Genomic DNA, 22,755 nt, shown 5'->3' on the forward strand with positions numbered 1-22,755 from the left:
AAAGGCAACACTGACTGTATTGCAAGTTCGCAACATGATTTAAGGAGACTGACCTGTCCGTCGGTATCTCAGTTGTTTACAGAGCAGGAAGGGGAGGCACCGGCCTGAGTAGGACGCCGGTTTAAATACACCCGCTAACTCAAGCAAGGGAAGCGCACGTCGACAAAACGCGCGTCAAGACCGCACCCACTCAAGCATCCTGGGAGTTGTAGTTCATAAGACCGCAATTGGGTGTATTGCCCAAGTATACATCAAGAGGCCTAAAGAAACCACCTGGCATCCTGGTGGGGTACTGAACAGTGTATGGAATACGTTTAAAAACATTTTAGAAACAGCAATGTAATTGAAACCGCAGAGTCGGCTTTTTAAGTTGTTCTAAGCCGGGTCACCATGGATAAAGTAATAACTAAATATCCTGATGCTGGCTTATGACAAACTACGGATATCGCAATGTTCCAAAAAAGGGGAGGGCTCTTTTCCTTCTGTCGAGTCGTCCACATGTCTTGATAATATACCAAAACATTTATGAAGTGATAGAGGTAATCGTTCAAGTATGGATAGGAAATTTCCCAGAGGAGTTCCCACTCCAGCCTTTTAAGTTTTATTCAAAATGGGACAAAAAAACGGGGCAAAAAAACCCGCATTGGTCGAATTGGATAAACCAAGGATATTTAACATCATTTAAAAGTCATTGGTAGTAAACTTTCTAAATAGTATGGTACCATTAATTGTTTACTAATTCAATATAACTTATCATATGGTCCTGAACCTCGCGTTTTTTTACTCAATTAGAGACCTTGCATGTCTAGCTCATATTTATGAGGAATCGATGGACACACTGGTGTTGCAAAAAAGGGGTGTAACAATGGAACCAGGCAACAGATCGTTCCAAGAAACCTATAAAGAAAGCAACTAATACTTGCTTGTAACCTGCAAATCATTGTAGAATATGTGCAGATCTAAAGTGCAGTCCACGGTATTACATCGTTCAATCCCTGTATGTCACTCTTAAGTTTGTAAATCCATTTTTGTTCCCTATGAAAGAGAAAGCGAGTGATGTCACTTATATGAGAAGAGATATAGGGTTGTTAAAGCACTAGCCACTTCAGGTCTTCGACCTTATGTTTGTAAACAAGAAAATGATCAGTTAGTCTTGTAGACTGTTTCTTACAGCGAATAGTGCTTTTATGCTCATTGATCTAAAGTTTAATTTTACGCGTGGTCATTCCTACATACTTAAGATGGCAAGGACATGTAATCAAATAGATAACCCTTTCTGAATTACAATTCGTATGTTTGTGTAGGATCCACGGTCTGGTGGTGCCTATGTCTACTTGTTTAGTCTGCTGAGTTTGGGCACACACTGAACAAGAACCACAGGGAAAATGACCTTGCACTGCGGGTAGATTCCACAGTGTGTTGTTCTTGTCCCTGTTGTTCTTGTTCAGTGTGTGCCCAAACTCAGCAGACTAAACAAGTAGACATAGGCACCACCAGACCGTGGTCCTTGCCATCTTAAGTATGTAGGAATGACCACGCGTAAAATTAAACTTCGGATCAATGAGCATAAAAGCACTATTCGCTGTAAGAAACAGTCTACAAGACTAACTGATCATTTTCTTCTTTACAAACATACGGTCGAAGACCTGAAATGGCTAGTGCTTGAACAACCCTATATCCCTTCTCATATAAGTGACATCACTCGTTTTCTCTTTTTTTATAGGGAACAAAAATGGATTTACAAACTTAAGAGTGACATACAGGGATTGAACGATGAAATACCGTGGACTGCACTTTAGATCTGCACATATTCTACAATGATTTGCAGGTTACAAGCAAGTATTAGTTGCTTTCTTTAAAGGTTTCTTGGAACGATCTGTTGCCTGGTTCCATTGTTACACCCCTTTTTTGCAACACCAGTGTGTCCATCGATTCCTCATAAATATGAGCTAGACATGCAAGGTCTCTAATTGAGTAAAAAAACGCGAGGTTCAGGACCATATGATAAGTTATATTGAATTAGTAAACAATTAATGGTACCATACTATTTAGAAAGTTTACTACCAATGACTATTAAATGATGTTAAATATCCTTGGTTTATCCAATTCGACCAATGCAGGTTTTTTTGCCCCGTTTTTTTGTCCCATTTTGAATAAAACTTAAAAGGCTGGAGTGGGAACTCCTCTGGGAAATTTCCTATCCATACTTGAACAATTACCTCTATCACTTCATAAATGTTTTGGTATATTATCAAGACATGTGGACGACTCGACAGAAGGAAAAGAGCCCTCCCCTTTTTTGGAACATTGCGATATCCGTAGTTTGTCATAAGCCAGCATCAGGATATTTAGTTATTACTTTATCCATGGCGACCCGGCTTAGAACAACTTAAAAAGCCGACTCTACGGTTTCAATTACATTGCTGTTTCTAAAATGTTTTTAAACGTATTCCATACACTGTTCAGTACCCCACCAGAATGCCAGGTGGTTTCTTTAGGCCTCTTAATGTATACTTGGGCAATACACCCAATTGCGGTCTTATGAACTACAACTCCCAGGATGCTTGAGTGGGTGCGGTCTTGACGCGCGTTTTGTCGACGCGCGCTTCCCTTGCTTGAGTTAGCGGGTGTATTTAAACCGGCGTCCTACTCAGGCCGGTGCCTCCCCTTCCTGCTCTGTAAACAACTGAGGTACCGACGGACAGGTCAGTCTCCTTAAATCATGTTGCGAACTTGCAATACAGTCAGTGTTGCCTTTGTGTACTCGTGAATGAGCAGACATTTGGGTCTTGTTACTAAACTTTTCTTTTAAAATGCTGCACGAAGCAATCTACAATTAATCCGTGTAGGGATAGCCATAAATTGTTATAAAGAGTGTTCTTTACATAAGCTATTCGACTACACTTGTTTTTAAATTAGAATGGCTCGGGTCACGGACAGCATCCACATTTTGGTTTGAATTTATATTGGTTGTTACTTCAACGATATAGACATGAGGAAAAATCTTGGATTTGTCAGAACTCATAAGAAGTTTTCCCTAGAAGCATCTACCTAGTTGAGCGCTAATTTTGGATATCCACTTAGATAGGTGGCTGTTAGATTGCCTGGCTATTAAAATGAGAGAGACACAGATGTTTTTCTGGGTTCTCTTCCTTTTTCTTTACCACTTGGTATGAGAGATGTGCGTTTGTTTCGTTTGTTTTATTTGTTGATCATTGTTGATACATCGGTTGACTTTTCCAACACGTGACACACCCGTTTACTTTTATATAGAGCGGGGCCTCATTTCTCTGAGCGGATGCCAGGTGAGGTGAGGAGAGCTCCCGTACATGAACGGGTAAGCGTTTTTTTTCGTTTTTTTGATCTACGCAGTCAACACTGTTAGAACATTTGATTGTACTAGGAGTCTTGAAATGATTGAGCATACTAGTCATTATTGATAAAGCCTTAATGTTAGACTACGATTGGCATTTGTTTCTTTTCACTTGTAGGAAATGGATCGACACTCTTGAAGAATCTATTTAGAGTGTCTTGGGAAGAAATACGCAACCAAAGTAGGTTGTATTATTTCCATATTTACTGTGTTTTCACTTTGGGGATTGCACATTAATAAAGAGCAGTAGCTAAGTTCAAAGGTCCTGGCGAAAGCCTGATCACCGTTTGATCGATAGGCTGAAACATGTAGACCTCCTTTTTTCTAACTGAACTTGAGCAGTTATTTTTTCAAAACAGCTCCCGCACTGTTTTTATTTTATCTCGTCACTAGAACAGTAATAATAAAGCACTAGAACTGTTCTAGTAGATGATTTTAATGCTTTTCACTTTTTCATTGCACTGCTTTTCACCATCCGCATTAACTAAATCACATCATTGAAAACTTTGGTTGATAGTATATCTTATACTGATGTTGTTCATTGGTGCTATTGCCCCGATTGCTATGGGGTTTATAGCAAAGGACACCCAATCCCAAATGATGATGGTTACCATCTAGGTAGCTGATGGGATTCATTTTCATATTTACTATATTTTATTTGCTGAAGTAGTCACAAGCTTTGTCACGAGCTCGTAGCCCTGACCCTAGGTTTTTGTATTCTGTTGTTTGACATAGAGAATAAGGGGATGAGAAACCTAGTGGTCAATAAATATTTTTCCCTTTGACCCTTTTGATATACCCGACAAATTTTAGGTTTATCTAAGTGATTTAGCTCCTATTTAGCTGGCAGCACATTGGTGTCTAAATCACAAGAAGACACTTGGTCATTTTGTAGAAAGACATGATATCCATAACCCTGAATTCTGGTGGAAGTTAGGAAGCAGTTGTAGTGCCTGGGATGGTGATTGTTACAGAGAAACCTTATTTATATTCTCAAATATGCAACCAACCACCAAGTACCCGATGGAAACTGCATTCTGAAGTCCAGGCATGAGTGGAATCAAGACTGGTCAAATTAGGGCTGTTGGATAATGACTCCTGCTGCAAGTACTTCAAATGCAGGAGTCAACTTCCATACAATGTTGCTTCCACTCTCCATCTTTTGGCAAAGTGTTAACTCTTATGTTGCACAACACACAAACTGCTAGGTCCTAACTCACTCTTTTTATGACTCCCAGATCATGTAGAGATCTTCAGTAGAGCTCTAGTTAAACCATGGGCAACGTTAATAGCAAGAAAAGAAAGTGGTTAATGTTTTAGTGAAAACATAACGAGATATTGACATGTCTATTGGTTTTCCTCTTTGTCACCTCTTTTATACTTTTGATTTTCTTTCATATATGTTGTTTATATATCTTCAGTTAAACCAACGCTAAAAGTTCTTGGGCACTGCTGTGATACAACTTTGTTTTTGGGTGATGTCCACTATTTTTGTTATTATAGATAGTTGTTGTTTTATATTGGGCTCAAAGCCCAAAATGTCATCACAATGCATGGTATACAAAAAGACTTATAGAAAATGTATCCCCTAGAGTTCTGTACAGAGTCTACTTCTAGCATTCTCCTTTGGAGTGAATTTCATAAAGCCGAAAACTGAAGCAGAAATGCAGGATATTCAGAGGCTTGCCCAAATGTGCACACATGAGGGCTTCTTAGATATGGAAATCGGAATACTGTGCTCCTCCTGGCACATGGAGAAAGAGGCTTGAGTTCAACTGCATGAGCCAGCACTAGGAGGAGTCTGAGAGCAGCGACAAGGAAGAATGTGGGAAGGGAAATTGCATTACTAGTACATGAAGCTAGTCATCGTCTGCAGGGGCTTTACATTTTGAATGCAGTCAACACAAGAGACTTTAAGGATTATGGTCCTCACAACCTGAATCTTGGCAAATCTCAGCAGTAATTGAAATTTTGCAGTAAGGCTGCTATCTTTGAGAGGGAATGAAGTCAGGAGGAAATTAGAGAATCTGTGTCGGGCTAGCAGCACCCACAGGGACACAGAAAAGCAAAAGCTCACAGCTGGGAAGAAGGTCTCTGCAGTCACCCACTGGACAAAGATCCATACTGCGCTATGGTGCTTGGCTAAACTGTTGGAGAAATTGTAGGGGATTCTAGCAAACACACTCCAAAGGTATTGGAGTGCTTTACATTAGTACCAGTTACTTTACACAAGGGCACGTTCATTTTTGTTGGCATGGGGAGATTAAATGATTTTCCCAGAATCACGAATGTTAAGTAGACGCCGAAACTAGCCTCTGCCTCAGTTTCACATTGTGTGATTACTGGCAAATCGCTCAATCTCCCATGGCTGCCCATATTTGCTGTTGTTTGCTTGTCCAACTTCCTGCCCGTCGCTGGTTTCCTCCACTAAACTCCTCCACCGACTGTTTTTCACATTTGCACATTTTGTGAAGTTTTATATGGCGGCAACACCACCGAAGTTATTGGAGTGCTTCACATTAGCACCAGTTATTTTGCACAAGGACACATTTTTGTAGGCACAGCGAGTGTAAGTTATTTGTCTAAAATCAAGGATGTTAAGCCGATGCCAAAACTCAGACCCGGTTTACCAGCTCCATAGTCGGCAGTTTTGGCCCTTACATCACATTTTCTCCCAGAAGGACGCCATACCATCTCCCTAGCTTCGGCTTCATTTCTACATTCTTTGATTACTGATCAATCACTTAATCTCCTTGTTTCTAAACACAAGATTGGAAAAGCTGTGCAAAATTAATTGTTTTGAGGTCTCGGATTGACAGGCATGCGAGTCTCAGCTAGACAGCGCATGTGCTGTCTCGAAGAGACATGCGTGTTCTATCTGTGGGCTTACAGGCCCCCCATCGCCTACCATAGGTAAACTTCAGTGTCGATCTAATTTTCTTTGATGCCATTTGTCATGGCATGCGGATGTCATGCCCTCTTTTTGTGTTTGGCCTTCGCTTATTGCATGGACCAAGTACATGTCTCCTTACACTGCTTCCGGTTTGCGCAACTATTTTTTCTTTGTTTCCAAGCACTCCATAGGAGTACTTGTTTTTTCAGGCCGCCTTCCTTGTACAACATACACATTCTACTAAAATGCATGCACGTGTACATAAACAAATGAATTGCTTAAAAAGTTGTTAAACCGCGAACAGCACTTTTTAGTGTTAGGAGGGGCAGGACAATAAACTCAACGTGGGGGTGAAGAGACTCGACGTTGGCTAAACATCCTGTGATTCTGGCTTTTTGGTGATTTTTAGCCATGAACAGCAGATGTGCTGCTAGATTACATGGATAAAAGACATTCACATTGGCAAGGCTCTGGCATCGCTGAGACCTATTGGCTTTGCCAATGCTTGTTTAACATCTTTCAGAATGTTCTCTGAAAAGTAAGCAGCAGCCCAGTGTTGCTTGATGCTTTTCGCACTTGTCTCTGGATAGTTAACTCTCGTAGAACAATGTCTGACTTATTGATCTTACACACTTGCATCTGAGTTTGATTATGTGGACATGATCAGTTGATCTGGAATAATACTTGTTTTGAATTTCTTTCCTCATGGATTGTTACTGTGCTCTGATATTTTATTTATTTAAATATTCTCAATTGTATTTATCCATTTCTGATACACAACATTTATTTTCGTTATTGCTCTGATTAACCTTTGTGGTCTTTTTTTAATCGATTTAAGAATATGGCAATTTTTGATGGCGTTAAGTTATTTTTCTATGCAAGAAAAATACATTTTTTTTTGTAAAATCACTTTTGAAGACTTTCTGGAAGATATGCTGATAGAAACAAATGCAAATCCAAGTTGACTGTAATCGGCAAGTGAGCACAGCCAAATCTGATAATTTTTGTTTAACTTTGCAGGTTCGAAATCTGTGCTACATGGTGACGAGGCGGGAAAAAATGAAACACTCAATCTGCAAATTTCAAGAACAAATTTTTAAATTACAGATGAAACTAATTGAAAAGGATCTTTGTCAAGGTAGGCACAGATAAAACAATTCTGCATGGTAGTAAGCAGCCTCTTTCTATCCATATTTCACTCATATATTCTGCCCACTGTTCCTGACAGTACTGGAGAGGAGTAGCCGGACCTTGTCAAGAATTTGCCACAGTGAAATTTAATAACCTTTGTTAAAGGACTTTGTCTACTATTGAGTGAAAGGTGTTGTGAAAGCATTGCAATAACGTTTACTATTACAAATAACAGAAAAGTGAAACATTTCATGAATGTTGAGTATCAGAGTCCTGCTAGGTATTTAACTTATAAAATAGCATTAATTAAACGTTCCATATAAAATGTGTGGTGCTAATGGTTAAACAAGTCTCTGGGTCTGGCCCACTCGCTTGGGCACTTCATTTCACAAGGTGTTTTATGTATTTGCTTTTATTCCCGTATTAAGTATGAAATACTACCTGAATTTCCAGCCCTGAATAACAAACCACGTTTAGGACCTACTTTATTTTTTCTGTTTTAGTACTCTGCACAATGCGTGTGCTTTTACTGGCTCCGTCGTCTCCCACTCGCCCTCATGCCCCATCCAAAGATCACCCCTTCCCTGTCACTGCTTTTCCCTTCATTGCTGCTTTCAGTTTCCCCCCTCTTTCCTTCTGTCGCTGCTTGCTCCCTTGCTCCTCCCAGTGCTTGCCTTGTCCACAGATCACCCCATCACTGCTTTTCCATTCGTTGCTGTTTTACGTTTCCCCCACCTTCTACCTGCTTGCTCCCTCACACCTCCCGCTGCTTGACGTATCCACAAATCACACGCTCCCCCATCACTGCTTTTGCCTTTGGTGCTGCTTTTCATTTCACCACCTCCTCCCTCCCGCCTGTGCTTGCTCCCTTGCACGTCTCGATCCTTGACGCATCCACAGATCACCCACCTCCGCCAACACTCCTATTCCTATTGTTGCTGCTTTTTGTTTCTCCCACCTCCTCCCTTCCATCACTGCTTTCTTCCTCTCACCCCCCTGGTGCTTGCCCCAACCGCAAATCACCCCCTCCCGCGACCCTGCTTTAAACCCCATTGTAGTCTCTTTTGTTCTAGTGAGTAGTGGTGTTCTGCCTTTTAATATCCTGTTAGTGTACAGCTCACGTGCTGATTGGAGCATGTGTGCACAGCTGCTACTACTTGGCAAACATGTAGTCTGTTTTTGCGTACGTGTTTACACCATATGTGGTCGTTCGGCATTGGTGTTTATAGCTGGAAAATCAGACCTCAAGTGAATCAGGTACGCGTTATCACAGAACATGTCAAAGCTTCTAAAGTACCTCTGTCTTCTGATGTAATTGCATAGCCACGTTTCTACTGTGTGAAATGATTGAACTGTTCGTGTCATCTTGATGCTTCTCATTTCATAAGGTGGGACTCTATTTCTTGAAATGTCTCCCTTCCGGACTCTTTCCTACCTTTTCTACATTCACTGGTGAAGTTTTCCGTGCACCATTGTTGTTTAACTTGAATTCTCTTCAAAGGAGCCGGGCTGGGTCTTGATGTCATCAAGGTCTGCCTGCCCCTCCGTTTCAATGCTAAATGTAGTCCTTTTAATGTGGTTGCTGATGTGATGTATTTCCTCATGTTCACTACTGTAAACCAGCATAACACAAGGATTCTTTCGGTTTTTTGGTGCAGTTTTATATAGTGCCAAAACTCACCTGAAGGTATTGGAGCGATTTACAGTAGCACCAGCTACTTTACAAAAGGACTCATTCATTTATTGTAGGCACGGGGAGATTGAGTAATTTGCCCAGAATCAAGTATATCTTAGAGACATGTTAGTGATAGATCCCTTACCTTAGAATTACCCCTAGGCGTCAGACTGGATCCGGAAAGTTTTCATCAGCAGTACCCCTACGCGTCAGAAGGTGGCGTTGTGCGGCTCTGCGTCCGTCGCAGGCGTCATGATTGCCGGGATGATGTCGTGGCAGCTACTTAGACGCCGCCCTCGCACGCTGACGTCAGTTCTTTCTTTTTCCATGCCAGCAAGCGCAGATCCGGAGAGAGCGGTACCCCCAGTCAATTTTTGACTTGAGTTTTTTGGGTCGCTTGTCTTGTTCTTTTGAGTCTTTGACTCCTGGTGTATAGGGATGCCCGGTTTCAAGTCTTGCGAGGCTTGTCCCCGCATGATGTCGGTGACGGACCCGCACCACGAGTGTCTCTACTGCCTGGGGCGCGACCATGACCCCGCGTCGTGCCCAGACTGCCAGGCAATGGCTCCGAAAACTTTACGGGAGCGGTCCCAAAAATTGCTTGAGGCCCGGGAGTCGGCTCCGTGCCATTCAAGGTCCCGGTCCCGTGGGAGGTCAAGGGACCGGTTGCTGAGCTGCCACCATAGTTCGACGAAGTTTTCTCACTCGGTGTCAGGTAAGGCGAAGCACAAGAATTCGAAGAAGCGGCATCGCTCTTCGCCTTCCCCTACCTAGCCTGTCGCGCGACATGGCTGAGGGTGCAGTTGGTGCCACCCCCGTGGCTCCGACGGGGCCTACGCAGTTGCCGACGGCCTACCCGCCCTTCCTGGGTCTGTCGGCGACCATGCCCAGCTGCAGGAATTTCTGTCAGCCATTGCCCGCATCTTTGTCCCGTCGGGCACCGCCGGCGCACCTTCATGCCCCGCGGGTCCGACTGGGGGTCCTCGCCCTTCTTCGTTGCCGGTCCCGGCTCCGCAAGACCCCCATGGATCCATGCATGGATCGCAGCCGATGTCGGTTGGCCTTGTATGACCTCTACCGATATCGACGTCGCCGGTTCCCCGGCTTCCACCCTGACATGGAGACGGTGCCGGACTGGTGTCGATCTATGCCGATTCAGACGCCGATGAGGAATTTCTATCCCTTTCTGCATCCTCCTCCTTCTTTTCCGCCTGCCCAGCAGGTTCCAGAGGACGGGGAGGACTGGGAGGGGTCTGAAGACCCTCTTGCAGCCCAATGCGAGTTTGACCTGGACTGGGAAGAGGATTTGGGGGACGCAGGTAGACTGGATTTTTCTCCAGAACCTGGCGCACTGTCTCCTTCTACCGTGGCTATGGAAGAGGGTGGTACTTATTCAGTGGTGTTGCGTAGGGCAGCCGAGGCTCTCCACCTCGAACTCCCTACAGTGGCCGTCAAGACTAACCTCCTGCACGAAGTGCTTCGGCCGGCGGCTTCCTCTGCGGAGCCGCTGCTGCCCTTCAATGACGCACTTTCAGACGTTCTTTTGGGCACCTGGTCCAGGCCCAACACAGGGGCTCCTGTGGATAGGAATGTGGCCCGACGCCATCGCCCGGCCCCGAGCGACCCCATATTCCTCTCCCAACACCCTATCCCTGAGAGCTTGGTTGTCCAAGCCTCTGCGTCCCCGAGCGCATTCCCTTCTGCACCTCCGGACAAGGAATTCAAGAAACTGGAGCAGTTTGGGAAGAAGATTTTCTCTTCCGCCAGTTCAGGGTTGCGGTCTGTGAACACCGCATGCCACTTGGGCCGTTATTCCCACTCTTTGTGGGATATGGTGGCGCAGGTGCTGCCTCAGTGTCCGAAGGAGGCCCGGACGGTGCTCTCCCAAGCTATTGCTGAGGGGAGAGATGCAGCCAAATCCATGATTCCTTGTGGCCTTGACACCGCCGACTCGCTGGGCAGAGCGATTTCCACAACAGTGGCGCTGCGCCGTCATGCCTGGCTGAGGACAAGTGGCTTTTCTGGGGATGTCCAGAACACTCTGATGGACATGCCTTTTGATGACACTCGCCTTTTTAACGACAAGACAGACAGTGCATTGGAGCGTTTTAAGGACTCGCGGGCTACGGCCAAGTCCTTGGGCCTTTCGGCCACACACACTACTTCGGCTTCTGCTTTTCGCTCCTTTCATGGCCAAGGAAGGGGCGTCCAAACACGTTTGTTTCAAAGCCACAGGCCTGCGCAGCAACAGTCTCAGCACAGCTGCTGACGTGGGACCCTCCGAGGTGGGTCACGGGGCCAGCGGGCGGGTCAGTCCTCCACCTCCCCTGCCACCACTGCCTCCAAACCTTCCTAGTCCAGTGTTTCAGGCCCACCAAATGCCAGTGGGCGGCAGGATTCGCCATCACCTCCCCCACTGGTGCACAGGTGGGTTTTACAGATTGTCCGAAGGGGCTACTCCCCTCCTCCAGCCATGCCACCTCAGTACCACCGCATGTCGGGGGATCACTTTACACTTCTCCAGCACAAAGTTGCAGCCCTCTTGGCCAAGGGGCCCATCGAGCACGTTCCGACGCCAGAAGTAGATCGTGGTTGGTACTCCCACTACTTTTTGGTTCCAAAGAAGGACAAGGGCCTGCGTCCTATCTTAGACCTTTGGAACATCAAAAGCTTCCTCTGGAATGAGAAGTTCAAGATGCTCACACTTGCTCAGGTCTTGTCTGCCCTAGACCCGCAAGACTGGATGGTAGCATTGGACTTGCAGGACGCTTATTTTCATATCCCCGTCCTGCCGGCCCACCGGCGTTACCTGCGGTTCACGGTAGGCCATGAGCACTTTCAGTTCACCGTGCTTCCTTTTGGCCTTACCAGCGCCCCTTGGGTGTTCTCGAAAGTGATGGCGGTGGTCGCAGCTCATCTGCGTAGATCAGGGGTTTCAGTCTTCCCCTATCTCGACAACTGGCTGTTGAAGGCGGGCTCGCCCCAAGCAGTCGTCTCCCAGCTCCAGACTACGGCTGACCTCCTGCATTTGCTGGGGCTCTCCATCAAAGTGCCGAAGTCGCACCTGATTCCCTTTCAGAAGCTCCTCTCTATCGGAGCGGTTCTGGACACGGCGCGGTTTCGGGTTTATCCTCCCAAACAACGAGTCCGGGACATTCGGGCTATGATTCCGATCTTTCGGCCCTTGTCCTGGGTTTCGGTCGAGATTACCTTGAGGCTGCTGGGCCTCATGGCCTCCTGCATCCTGCTGACCAATCATGCCAGATGGCATATGCGGGATCTGCAGTGGGACCTGAAGTACCAGTATCAAGGGGACCTGTCCGAGTACGTCCAGATCTTGGAGGGCACTGCACAACAGTTGCAGTGGTGGCTCACGAACTAGCATTGGGTCAGTGGCATATCACTCTCCCTTCCCCAACTGGAGTACACTGTGGTGACAGATGCATCCCACCTGGGATGGGGCGGCCACATGGGAGAGGCGGAGATCAGAGGACTCTGGTCTCCGGCGGAATCCAGGCTCCATATCAACCTTCTGGAGCTCCGGGCGATCCTACTTGCACTGAAGACATTCCTTCCCTCTGTCAAGTGCAGGTGTTCACAGACAACACCACCGCCATGTGGTACTGCAAAAAGCAAGGCAGGGTGGGGGTCGTGGACCCTATGTCAGGAGGCACTGCGTCGCTGGACATGGCTGGAATGTCATGGCATTTCCTTGGTGGTTCAACACTTGGCAGGTTCTTGGAATGCCAGGGCAGACGAACTCAGCCGTAGGGGCATAATGGATCACGAATGGCGTCTTCACTCGGAGGTGGCGCAAGGTCTCTTACGATAGTGGGGAGAGCCTTGGTTAGATCTATTCGCCACCAAAGAGAACGCGCAATGTCAGCAGTTCTGCATGTTGGAATTTCCAAGGCGGCACTCACTCGGCGACACCTTTCGTCACGAGTGGAGTTGTGGCCTATTGTACGCCTTTCTGCCTATACCACTTCTACCCAGAGTGCTGAAGAAGATCAGGGGCGACTGTGCACAAGTCATTCTTGTGGCCCCGGACTGAGCTCGAAGAGTTTGGTATCCTGGGCTACTCAGTATGAGCGTTGATCCCCCGATCCGACTGCTTCTTCTGGAGGATCTTCTGTCGCAGCAGCAGGGTACGGTCCTCCACCCGAACCTGTCCAGCCTCCACCTCCTTGCATGGAGATTAGCGGCAACAGTTGATTCCATTTGACTTGCCTCCTGAAGTCTGTGATATCATTCTGGCAGCCAGACGTCCCTCCATTAAATCGGTATACGCCTGCAGGTGGAACAAATTTGTGGCATGGTGCACAGCAAAGGCTGTGGATCCCCTTTCTGCCCCTCATTCAGAAGTCCTTATGTTCCTTCTTTCTTTGGCCCGGCAAGGCTCTGCTCTGGGCACTATTAAGGGCTATCTTTCTGCAATTTCGGCCTTTCTCAGGTTCCCTGATCAGCCCTCTCTTTTCAAGTCCCCTGTTGTAAATAGATTTCTCAAAGGCATTACTCACCTTTTCCCTCCTATTCCTTTTGTGATGCCACAGTGAGACTTGATCCTGGTTCTTACATATTTGAAGTGCTCTCCCTTTGACCCTCTGCACAACTGTCCTCTACATTTACTAACTTTGAAGACTGCTTTCCTGGTTGCCATCACCTCCGCTAGGCGCGTGAGTGAGCTCCAGGCTCTTTCCTGTAAACCTCCTTTTCTGTCTGTTCATCTGGACAAGGTTGTGCTTCGCACTCGTCCTTCCTTCTTGCCAAAGGTTGTTACTGCCTTCCACATCAGGCAAACCATCACCTTGCCCACTTTCTTTTCGCCTTTGCACCCTTCCAGAGAGGAAGAGAGGCTCCACCGTCTGGACCCAAAACATGCGCTTTCATTTTACCTGAATCACACACAACAGTTCCGGGTGCATGACCAGCTCTTTGTTGGCTACGTAGGCGCCAAGAAAGGCCGAGCTGTACACAAGAGGACTATCTCCCGCTGGGTCGTCTTGTGTATAAAAGCCTGTTATTCTTTGGCTAAGAAAGAACCTCCGGTAGGGTTGCGCGCCCATTCTACCAGGGTGACAGCAGCTACTACTGCATTGGGACGTGGTGTCCCCCTGCAAGACATCTGTCAGGCAGCCACGTGGGCCTTGCTGCACACTTTTACAAAGCATTATTGCCTTGACAGTCGAGTCCGGAGAGACGGCTTCTTTGGCCGTTCTGTCCTCCCTGACTTTCTGGTGTGATCTTGGTTCTCAGACCCACCACCGGGGTTGGTATTGCTGGGGTATCTATTCTAAGGTAAGGAATCTATCACTAATGTGTCTCTTTCAGATGCACAAGTTACTTACCTTCGGTAACTATATAATTTGTAAGAGACATTAGTTAGTGATAGATTCCTTACCACCCCCCCCCCCCCCCATCCTCTCCGTTCTGCGAACTAATTTCTAGGGTTAAGGTCATCCCTTTCAGGGCCCTATTTTCAATGCACCAGTGGCCAGTATTTTGCATGGCTCTGCGTTCCTGGCACGGAAAGTCGTGTACAGAACTGACGTCCGCGCACGTCAGTTCTGTACACGACTTTCATCCCGGTGATCATGATGCCTATGAGTGACGCGGAGCCACACGACGCCTCCTTCCAACGCGCAGGAGTACTGCTGACGAAAACTTTCCGGATCCAGTCTGACACCTGGGGGTAATTCTAAGGTAAGGAATCTATCACTAACTAATGTCTCTTACAGATATATCGGTACCGAAGGTAAGTAACTTGTGCGTTAAGCAGATGCCAAAACTCTGGTTCCCCAGCTCCCTGGTTAGCAGCTGTGGCCCTTACGCCACATCTTCCCCCAAGAGGATGCCACATCATCTTTCTAGCCCCTGCCTCAGTTCCACATTTTGTGATTATGGCCAAAGCACTTAATATCCCCATGACAGCACACATTTGCTGTTGGTTGCCCGTCCACCTCCCTCCTGTCGCTGCTTGCCCAGCTGAACTCTTTTGCACATAAACCCTGCTCCCCCGACTTTGCTTTTCACATATTTTATGTGTATATTTATATAGCACCAACACCACTGAAGGTATTGAAGCCCTTTAGAGTAGCACCAGTTTTAAGCCGACGCTGAAACTCTAACCTGGTTTCTCCAGTATTGTATCTTTCATAGATTCACAGGCTTGAATCATTCCCCGTTGTCGAAGTGGGAGTCCCACGGTACCATAATAAAGCAGTATTTATCGCTGTCATAGGCTATGATGGCAAAGAAAAAGTCAGTTTAATAGCTTATCTATGTCCTTTTTAAAAAGGACCAAACTTGAACTATAACCAATCATGCCACAGCACCCTCTATAACACTCCCAACAGAGGCGGAGTCCTTCAGATTGTCTACTGCACATCATGTGAAGGCCGACTCCCTGAGCTTTGCTCAGTTTCTTCAGCTATTACTTCTTTTTGGATCAATCGAAATTATATTTCATATTTATTTTCTCTCTTACCCTGGCACTAGTATGTCAGAGTAGCAGAAAACAAAGTAAAGGACTACAACATATATCTAACGTTTTCCTGAAAAACTCACGTTCTGAGAGACAAGGTTATTATTGGGACTGCACAAACTTAAATCTGTCATTTCTGATAGAACAGTTAGGATTCCTTGAGCTCACAGGAAAGGTCAAAGAGAGAGTTCACTCCATGGGTCTCCAGAAGGTGCGCAAAAAAGCAATAAAAAAGACTTTCCATGAGTCTTCATAAGGCATTTATCACAGAGCGAGAAATGGAAAAAACGTCCTCAAATGCAGATCATACAACTCCCTCTTCAGCCCTGACACTACATCAGGGAAACAACTGATGTTCAAAGGGGCAGGACAATAAACTCAACATGGTTGGGGGGGGGGGGGGGGGGGGGAGACTGCGTCTGCTCAACTTACTGTGATTCTGGGCTTTTAGTGACTTTCAGCCATGCCGAACAACAGATGTGCTGCTAGATAGCATGGCTAAAAGACATTCACATTTGACAAGACCAATTGCGCGCGCATTGCTGAGACTTATTTGCTTTGCCAATGCTTGTTTTTTTCAGTCCGTTACCCAGGTTCATTTGTCACTGGACATGGCCCTGATCAGTACAGAGCATTCAGTTAGTAAGCATGACTTATGAGTAAATCTGATACAGCTTCTCAGAAAAAATGTTATGTGAACCAGGCATGGTAATTCAGGTCTAATTCACACCTAAGATAGAGTTAAGGCACCGCTACTCACAGAGAGGGATTTGTGGCAAGTGTCCTCCCTGTGTGCCAGTGTCCATGAACGGCGGATCATAAAATTTGTGTAGATAATGATTCCATGACAAATTACTGTCTCACGTTGTGAATGATGCTAAATAACTGCAATATGGCTGATAATGTTTGCAGTTTAGTTGGACCGATTAATGGACTAACCTAAGACTAACACTTTAAAGACCCAGAAGTGGTGCAATTCGGTTTTGCCTGTAATGTCACACTGAATTGCGTCAGTGGTCAGTATTTTGTTACTGATGTACAGCGTCAGACATTTTGGCAAATTGCTTATCAGAAATTTTGCCTTGTAGCTAAATACGGTTTTCTCTTGGATGTAGATTGGTAAATTATCTAGGGTATCATTGGTAGCTTGAATTTAAAATATTCTGTGCCAGTGGATATACGGCTTGTATTGCAAGGTTCATTGACTAGCTGGGGTATGGTCAGTAATGTAGTTCTTTAGCAAAATACTCTCTCAGGTGCACACATTTTCTAAATCTAACTGAGCTGTGCCGTGCATTTCAATGTCAGAAATTCCATCTGCTTAAGGTAAACACCCAGACATTTTATGGGTGCTCTGGATTTCTGACCTCTCCTTGGGAACAGCCCTCTTCTCCTATTTACTTTTAAAGATACGTTGATTCTTGTAAGACTCTGTCAAGAGGGCTTGTGTATTAGTTTGCAAGGTGTATTTTTCTACATAATTGTGATTGTATCGCTGTATGGATGATGGTTGCCAGCTTATGTGCTCCTAAATGAGCTGGTTTTTAATAAGTCTGAAGCCAGTGTTCAAGGGTAAAGGCTTTATCGGTTCATTGGAAAAGGATATACCAGATTTAATAAGTTTGATTTGTTTTATTATGAAATGTTATGATAAAGCCATTATGCCTGACCTACTTATTGTGAAAAGCATCTGTTAAACATATTGATTGACTGCTACGCTAACGCCACGCTGTGTTTTTTAATTATCGCTGCTGCTGCAATTATTGTCAAGTTTATTTTTAAAATTGTGTATTTGCCGTTCTGTTGTTACAAAACTCTTTTGCCAGTCCCTCAACTGCCCGCATTGCCTGCACATAAAAATTTTGACTGCACCACTCACCATTTGGGTGTTTGTATTCCACCAAGATCCCGACCGCCATCTTGAGAGTAGGGCTGAGACGCCCCCAAGACGGTTCCGGGGTTGCGCTCTAGTTGGAACGTGCACCGCCTGCCACACGCTATTTAAAGGCCATTATGGTCGCGCGCAGCGTCGCGCCGGAGGAGCGCCAGAGGAAAGCCCGTCTGTGCCCATCCGGGCCAGGACAGGCCAAAGGGCCACCTCCCCTGGCCGACCACGGGTTTACTCACCTGCTACCCTCAGATCTCTCCGAACAGGTACAGCCGCATTGGATGGGATAACTTATGCCAGTCTTCGGTCGGAGGCTTTGCTACAAGGAGAGGACACACCTAACTACATTAGCACACAAGGTCTGATAATCGCCACGCTTAACACACGCTCTTTGCATAAACACCATCTGGAGGTATTTACACTTCTGGGTGAGGGCGAGATAGACATCCTTGCACTCTCAGAAACATGGCTAGGTACCTCGTCAACACCGGATATTTTAGCAGCCCTACCTCCAAACTTTGATGCTCTGTGGTATAACCGCCCCAAGGACAGCAGAGGGGGAGGGGTAGCAATTGTGTTGAAGAAGAGCCTTAAGGTGACACAGATTATTGAAGAAAACTGTGATTGCGCAGAATTATTAGGGATAAAAATATCATTAAAATCCTCATGCATCCTGCTACTGCTAGTATATCGTCCACCTCAGAGTTCACCAGAATTTAATGATTCTTTTTTCGAACTACTGACGGATCTGGCCTCCAGATATAAGTCCCTTATAGTGGTTGGGGATTTTAACTATCACTGGGACAAGGTCCCTAGGGGGGGGGCCCATTGCGACTGAGTTCGAAACCAACCTCTCCGCTCTCCATCTAAACCAACTTGTAAAGGGCCCCACCCATGTGAAGGGCCACACCCTTGATCTTGTTTGGTCCTCTCTGTCACTGATGACAATTCTGGAAGTTAGCCCTTGCATCTGGTCAGATCATTACCTGATCAAGTGCTGGGTTCCGGGAGACCCCTTATTAGCGGCCCCTCTACAAATTATGAGGAAAGTCCGCTCTTGGAAGAAGATTGAGGCTGATTCCTTAGTGTCGACTCTACTCTCTTCCCCCCCTCCTAAGATGAAGCAGGTGAATCTGGACTCATATACTATGGCCCTTACGACCTGGATCCGATCTGCTTTAGACAAGCTTGTCCCAGAACGACTGGAGCTCACTCGGAAAAGAGGAAAGGGTGCTCCCTGGTTTGATGCATCACTTGGAGAAAAGAAGCAAGCTCTCCGTAAGGCGGAGCGTAGGTGGAGACTGAATTATGGGCCAGCAGAGTCACTTACGTTCAAATCACTTCTGGCCAGCTATAAATTGGCTATCCTGGCAAGGAAATCCGCCTTCTATGAGAGTAGAATCAGGGAGGCCACAAACAAACAAAGAGAAACCTTTGTGATTCTAAGGGAACTCACGCAGCTAAGTGATAAAAGTCTCGGGTTGGACCAACCCGACTGTGACACCTTTCAAGGCTTCTTCCTTCAGAAGGTACAGGATATCCTGATGGACATTGCCACGCCTTCAGACAGTACGCCACTACCACCGTGCCTAGACACCCAGCAGCCAGCTGGGGCTTTGAATAGCTTCCCTGATATTGATGGTAAGCATCTGACAGAACTTGTCAGTTACATCAAATCGGGATCCACTATAGATCCTTGTCCCCCGAAAATCTTTAAACTGGCTCTGCCAGGTATTCAGCCCCAACTGCTGCACCTATTGAATGCCTCTCTAGAAGCGGGCTACCTTCCAGTATCTCTGAAGGAAGCCAGAGTTTCCCCACTTCTGAAAAAAGCGGGTGCTGACACTAAGGCATTGAAAAATTACAGGCCCATCTCCCAACTGCCTTTTCTTAGTAAGATCTTGGAAAAACATGTCTTGAACGCCTTGGCCAGCTATCTGGAAGAACACCACCTACTTCATGCCAGGCAGGCGGGTTTCCGGCCACAGCACAGTACAGAACTGGTTATGGCTACGGTCACCGATGAGTTACGAATCAGAGCAGACAACAAACAACCATCTGCTCTGATTCTGCTAGACCTGTCGGCAGCCTTCAATACGGTCAGCCATACCATCTTGCTGGATCGCATCGCGAAGCTGGGGATAGCTGGCCAGGCGTTCAAGTGGCTAGAATCCTTCCTAACAGGCCGCACTCAGAGGGTTCAGATGGGGGATCAGTTGTCTGGGATCAAGGATGTGACATGGGGGGTGCCTCAGGGGTCCGCACTATCTCCTTTAATATTCAACATCTACCTGCAACCTCTGATGGAAGAACTCACGCGTAGAAATTGTGAGATCTTTAATTATGCGGATGACACGCAGCTACTGGTGCAGCTGGAAGAAACAAAAAAAGCCCAGGAATCAGTAAGGAGCTTGCTTAGATTTACGGTCAACTGGATGACCAATAATTTCCTCAAGGTGAACGCCGAGAAAACGGAGGTGCTGGTGCTTACCAACAAGGCCAACCCTTGGGATGATCTGTACTGGCCCCCAGAACTCGGTAAAACTCCCATTCCTGGCACAGTAGTGAAGAGTCTCGGCCTAAAGATCGATGCGTATCTTACCATGGCCCCTCAAGTGTCGGCTGTGGTGGGTTCCTGCACAGCCGTGATGCGGCAGCTACGTAAGCTTACCACCATTCTTTCAGCTTCTACGCTGCAAACCATCGTCTCAGCGACTGTTATTTCGAGGCTTGATTATGGTAATGCTTTGTATCTGGGCTTATCGCAGAAGTTGCTGAGGAAACTGCAGGTTGTGCAGAATGACGCAGCCAGGCTGATCTTCTCTCTCCCGAGAAGCTCACATGCAACCATACTTCTTCGTAAGCTGCATTGGCTGCCCGTGAAGTTTAGGATCCAATTTAAATGTCTCTGCATGGCTCACAAGGTTCTCTTTGGCAACGCCCCAGAGTATATCAAGCAACGCCTGAGGAAGTATGTTCCTGGCAGATCCCTACGCTCTGGTTTTGTCTCCAATCTGGTTCAACCCAGATTTAATCTAAAAACTAAAGGAGGCTGTGCTTTCTCAGTACTCATTCCCCAACTTTGGAATGACCTTCCGGCCAGTCTGAAGGAAGACTCACAGTTACTCTCTTTTAGGAAAAAACTGAAGACATACCTTTTTGGAAAGGCAATATCTTCAGTCTAATTGGAGCAGGCAGAGAGCACTGAGGCGTCAGTATGTGTGTGGTTGTTCTGTGGAGCGCTTAGAGACTGGTGGTGATAGGCGCTATATAAGAACCCTATAACATAACATAACATAGGGGCTTTAAGGGTGGATTTTTCTTACACCATGCTAAAGCCTGTAGCAGTTATTTTGTTACATGGAATTTCACAGCTTACAGTAGTAGACCAGGATTTTGGTGTTGGTTATCTTCCGAAACAAACCGTGGATATAGAATATACGGACTACAAGAATCCCTGTCAGGGGTCTCTTAGGAGAGAATTTTTCTTTATCAACTATACTTTTGTATAGATTTGTACATTTATAACTGGATGCTGGATGGTTGCCTGAATGTTTATTATGAAAAGTTATGATAAAGGCAGTAGGCCTGGTATATTTATCGTGAAAAACACATTAAAAGTTAATGGGCAATGATGGATATATTTGCACTCTGAGAATCCATGTTAACTTCTGTTAGGAGAGATAGTATTTTGCATACATTTGCAATTGCATCTCTGTATGCCTGATGGTTTCCTCGTGGCAAAGCTTACGCTCAGTACAGTCGACCTGAGTTTGTTATGGTAACAAGCAATACCTGCCTAATGCCTTGGGTCTGCCCTGTTTATTATGAAAATATTATTACAAAGGTAGTAGGCTTGGCTTATCTCCATTTGTTGTGAAAGGCATATGGTAAAGCCAATAGGCCTATAATAGTGGATTATTATCAGATTGTTACAAGCCATAGAAAGGTCGTTGGTTACATGTAAACTCGCATATTACCATACTAGGCTGGGATTTTGGTGCTGGCCTCACATTCAGAGAAACCCTTGGAGTAGAATTTTACTGTGATTAATTTTGTTAGACCCTATTGAGAAGGGTAGTAAGTTGTTTTGCCAAGTGTAATTTTGTACTTATTTGTAATTTTATAAATGTAAGCCTATGGTTGCCAGGTTGTGTGCACTTCAGTAGGCCTGGGTATATAGTGTCAAGCCACTGGTAAAGAGTAAGAGGCCTTATTGGTTCACTGGGAAACGTTGTGTCAGATTCCTTAGGTGTGATCTGTTTATAATGAAAAGTTGTGGCATGGGCAGTAGGTCTTATTTGCTTATTGTGAAAAGCATGTTTTAAAGGCAGTTGGTTTTTAAGGATGGACTGTTATTACATTGTGCTAAAGCCTGTAGCCAGGTATTTTGTTATTAAGAATCTTGCAGATTAGTAAAATCTGCAAGGGTTTTGGTATTGTGTGATCCACCTTAACAGACTTTGAGAATACACTATTTGCACTATGGTAATCCTAATGCTGCTCTATTGGTAGGTATTTTATACTGCTTTCACAACTATATGTTGTATATATTTGTAGTTTGGTTGGTTTCCTTGTGGAAAGGATTATGAACCGACGCAGTCGGTCTTAGTTGGTTATAGTGACATGCCAGTGATGAAGTTATAGGCCGGATTGTTTATGATGAAATGTTATAAACAGAAAGTAGGCTTAATATATTGATTGTGAACAGCATATGTTCAAGTCAGTATGTATTTACAGGTAGATTATTACTTTGTATTAAAGCCTACTAATATGTATTTTGTTACATGGAATGTCAGAGATTAACTTTGTAGGGAGTGATTTTGGTGTTGATCACTGCCTCTGACAAATCCCAAGTGAAGATGATTTGTACTGTAATACTTCTTGCTAGAATATCCACTATCTGCCAGGGGCTTATAATAATAAAAACAATCTTTAAATAATACAAACCTCCGCATGCATAAATATATATTCATAAAGCTACATAGAGGGACATTGGGTTAGCTCTGTTCTGCCATTTGTCTATCATTTACACTCTGCTTCCACCCATAACAGCGAAATGCATGGGGTATTGGTGCATTCAATCCACATGAGTCATTGTCTCTTGCTCTGTGAATGACCGAACTTTCTGAAGATGTGTGTACATCCACCAGAAACTGAGTGCGCTCCCATTTTTCTTTAAATATTTCTTAAGATAATACTACAGCTCTCCTGACCCGCATCCCTCGTGGCCACTTCCTCTAAACCAGGAGAACATTATCAAATGCTGCGTTGTACATAATGTATTACTGTTTTACCATTCAAAGATGGC

The 22,755-nt window shown here is 45.4% G+C and overlaps 1 protein-coding gene across 3 annotated transcripts in view; it reads left to right on the forward strand.

The window, feature by feature from the left end:
* The window catches only part of JADE2 (jade family PHD finger 2), a 533,878-nt gene that overhangs the window by 480,671 nt on the left and 30,452 nt on the right, over nucleotides 1-22,755 (forward strand). For all 3 annotated transcript variants that reach the window (XM_085617976.1, XM_085617974.1, XM_085617975.1), the window contains exon 10: nucleotides 7,287-7,404. In XM_085617976.1, the coding sequence (XP_085474102.1) occupies nucleotides 7,287-7,404 (118 nt within the window). The remainder of the gene's footprint in view (nucleotides 1-7,286; nucleotides 7,405-22,755) is intronic.

The sequence above is a fragment of the Triturus cristatus genome, chromosome 7 (assembly GCF_964204655.1).
Source record: "Triturus cristatus chromosome 7, aTriCri1.1, whole genome shotgun sequence".
In the NCBI taxonomy this organism is placed as follows: domain Eukaryota; kingdom Metazoa; phylum Chordata; class Amphibia; order Caudata; family Salamandridae; genus Triturus; species Triturus cristatus.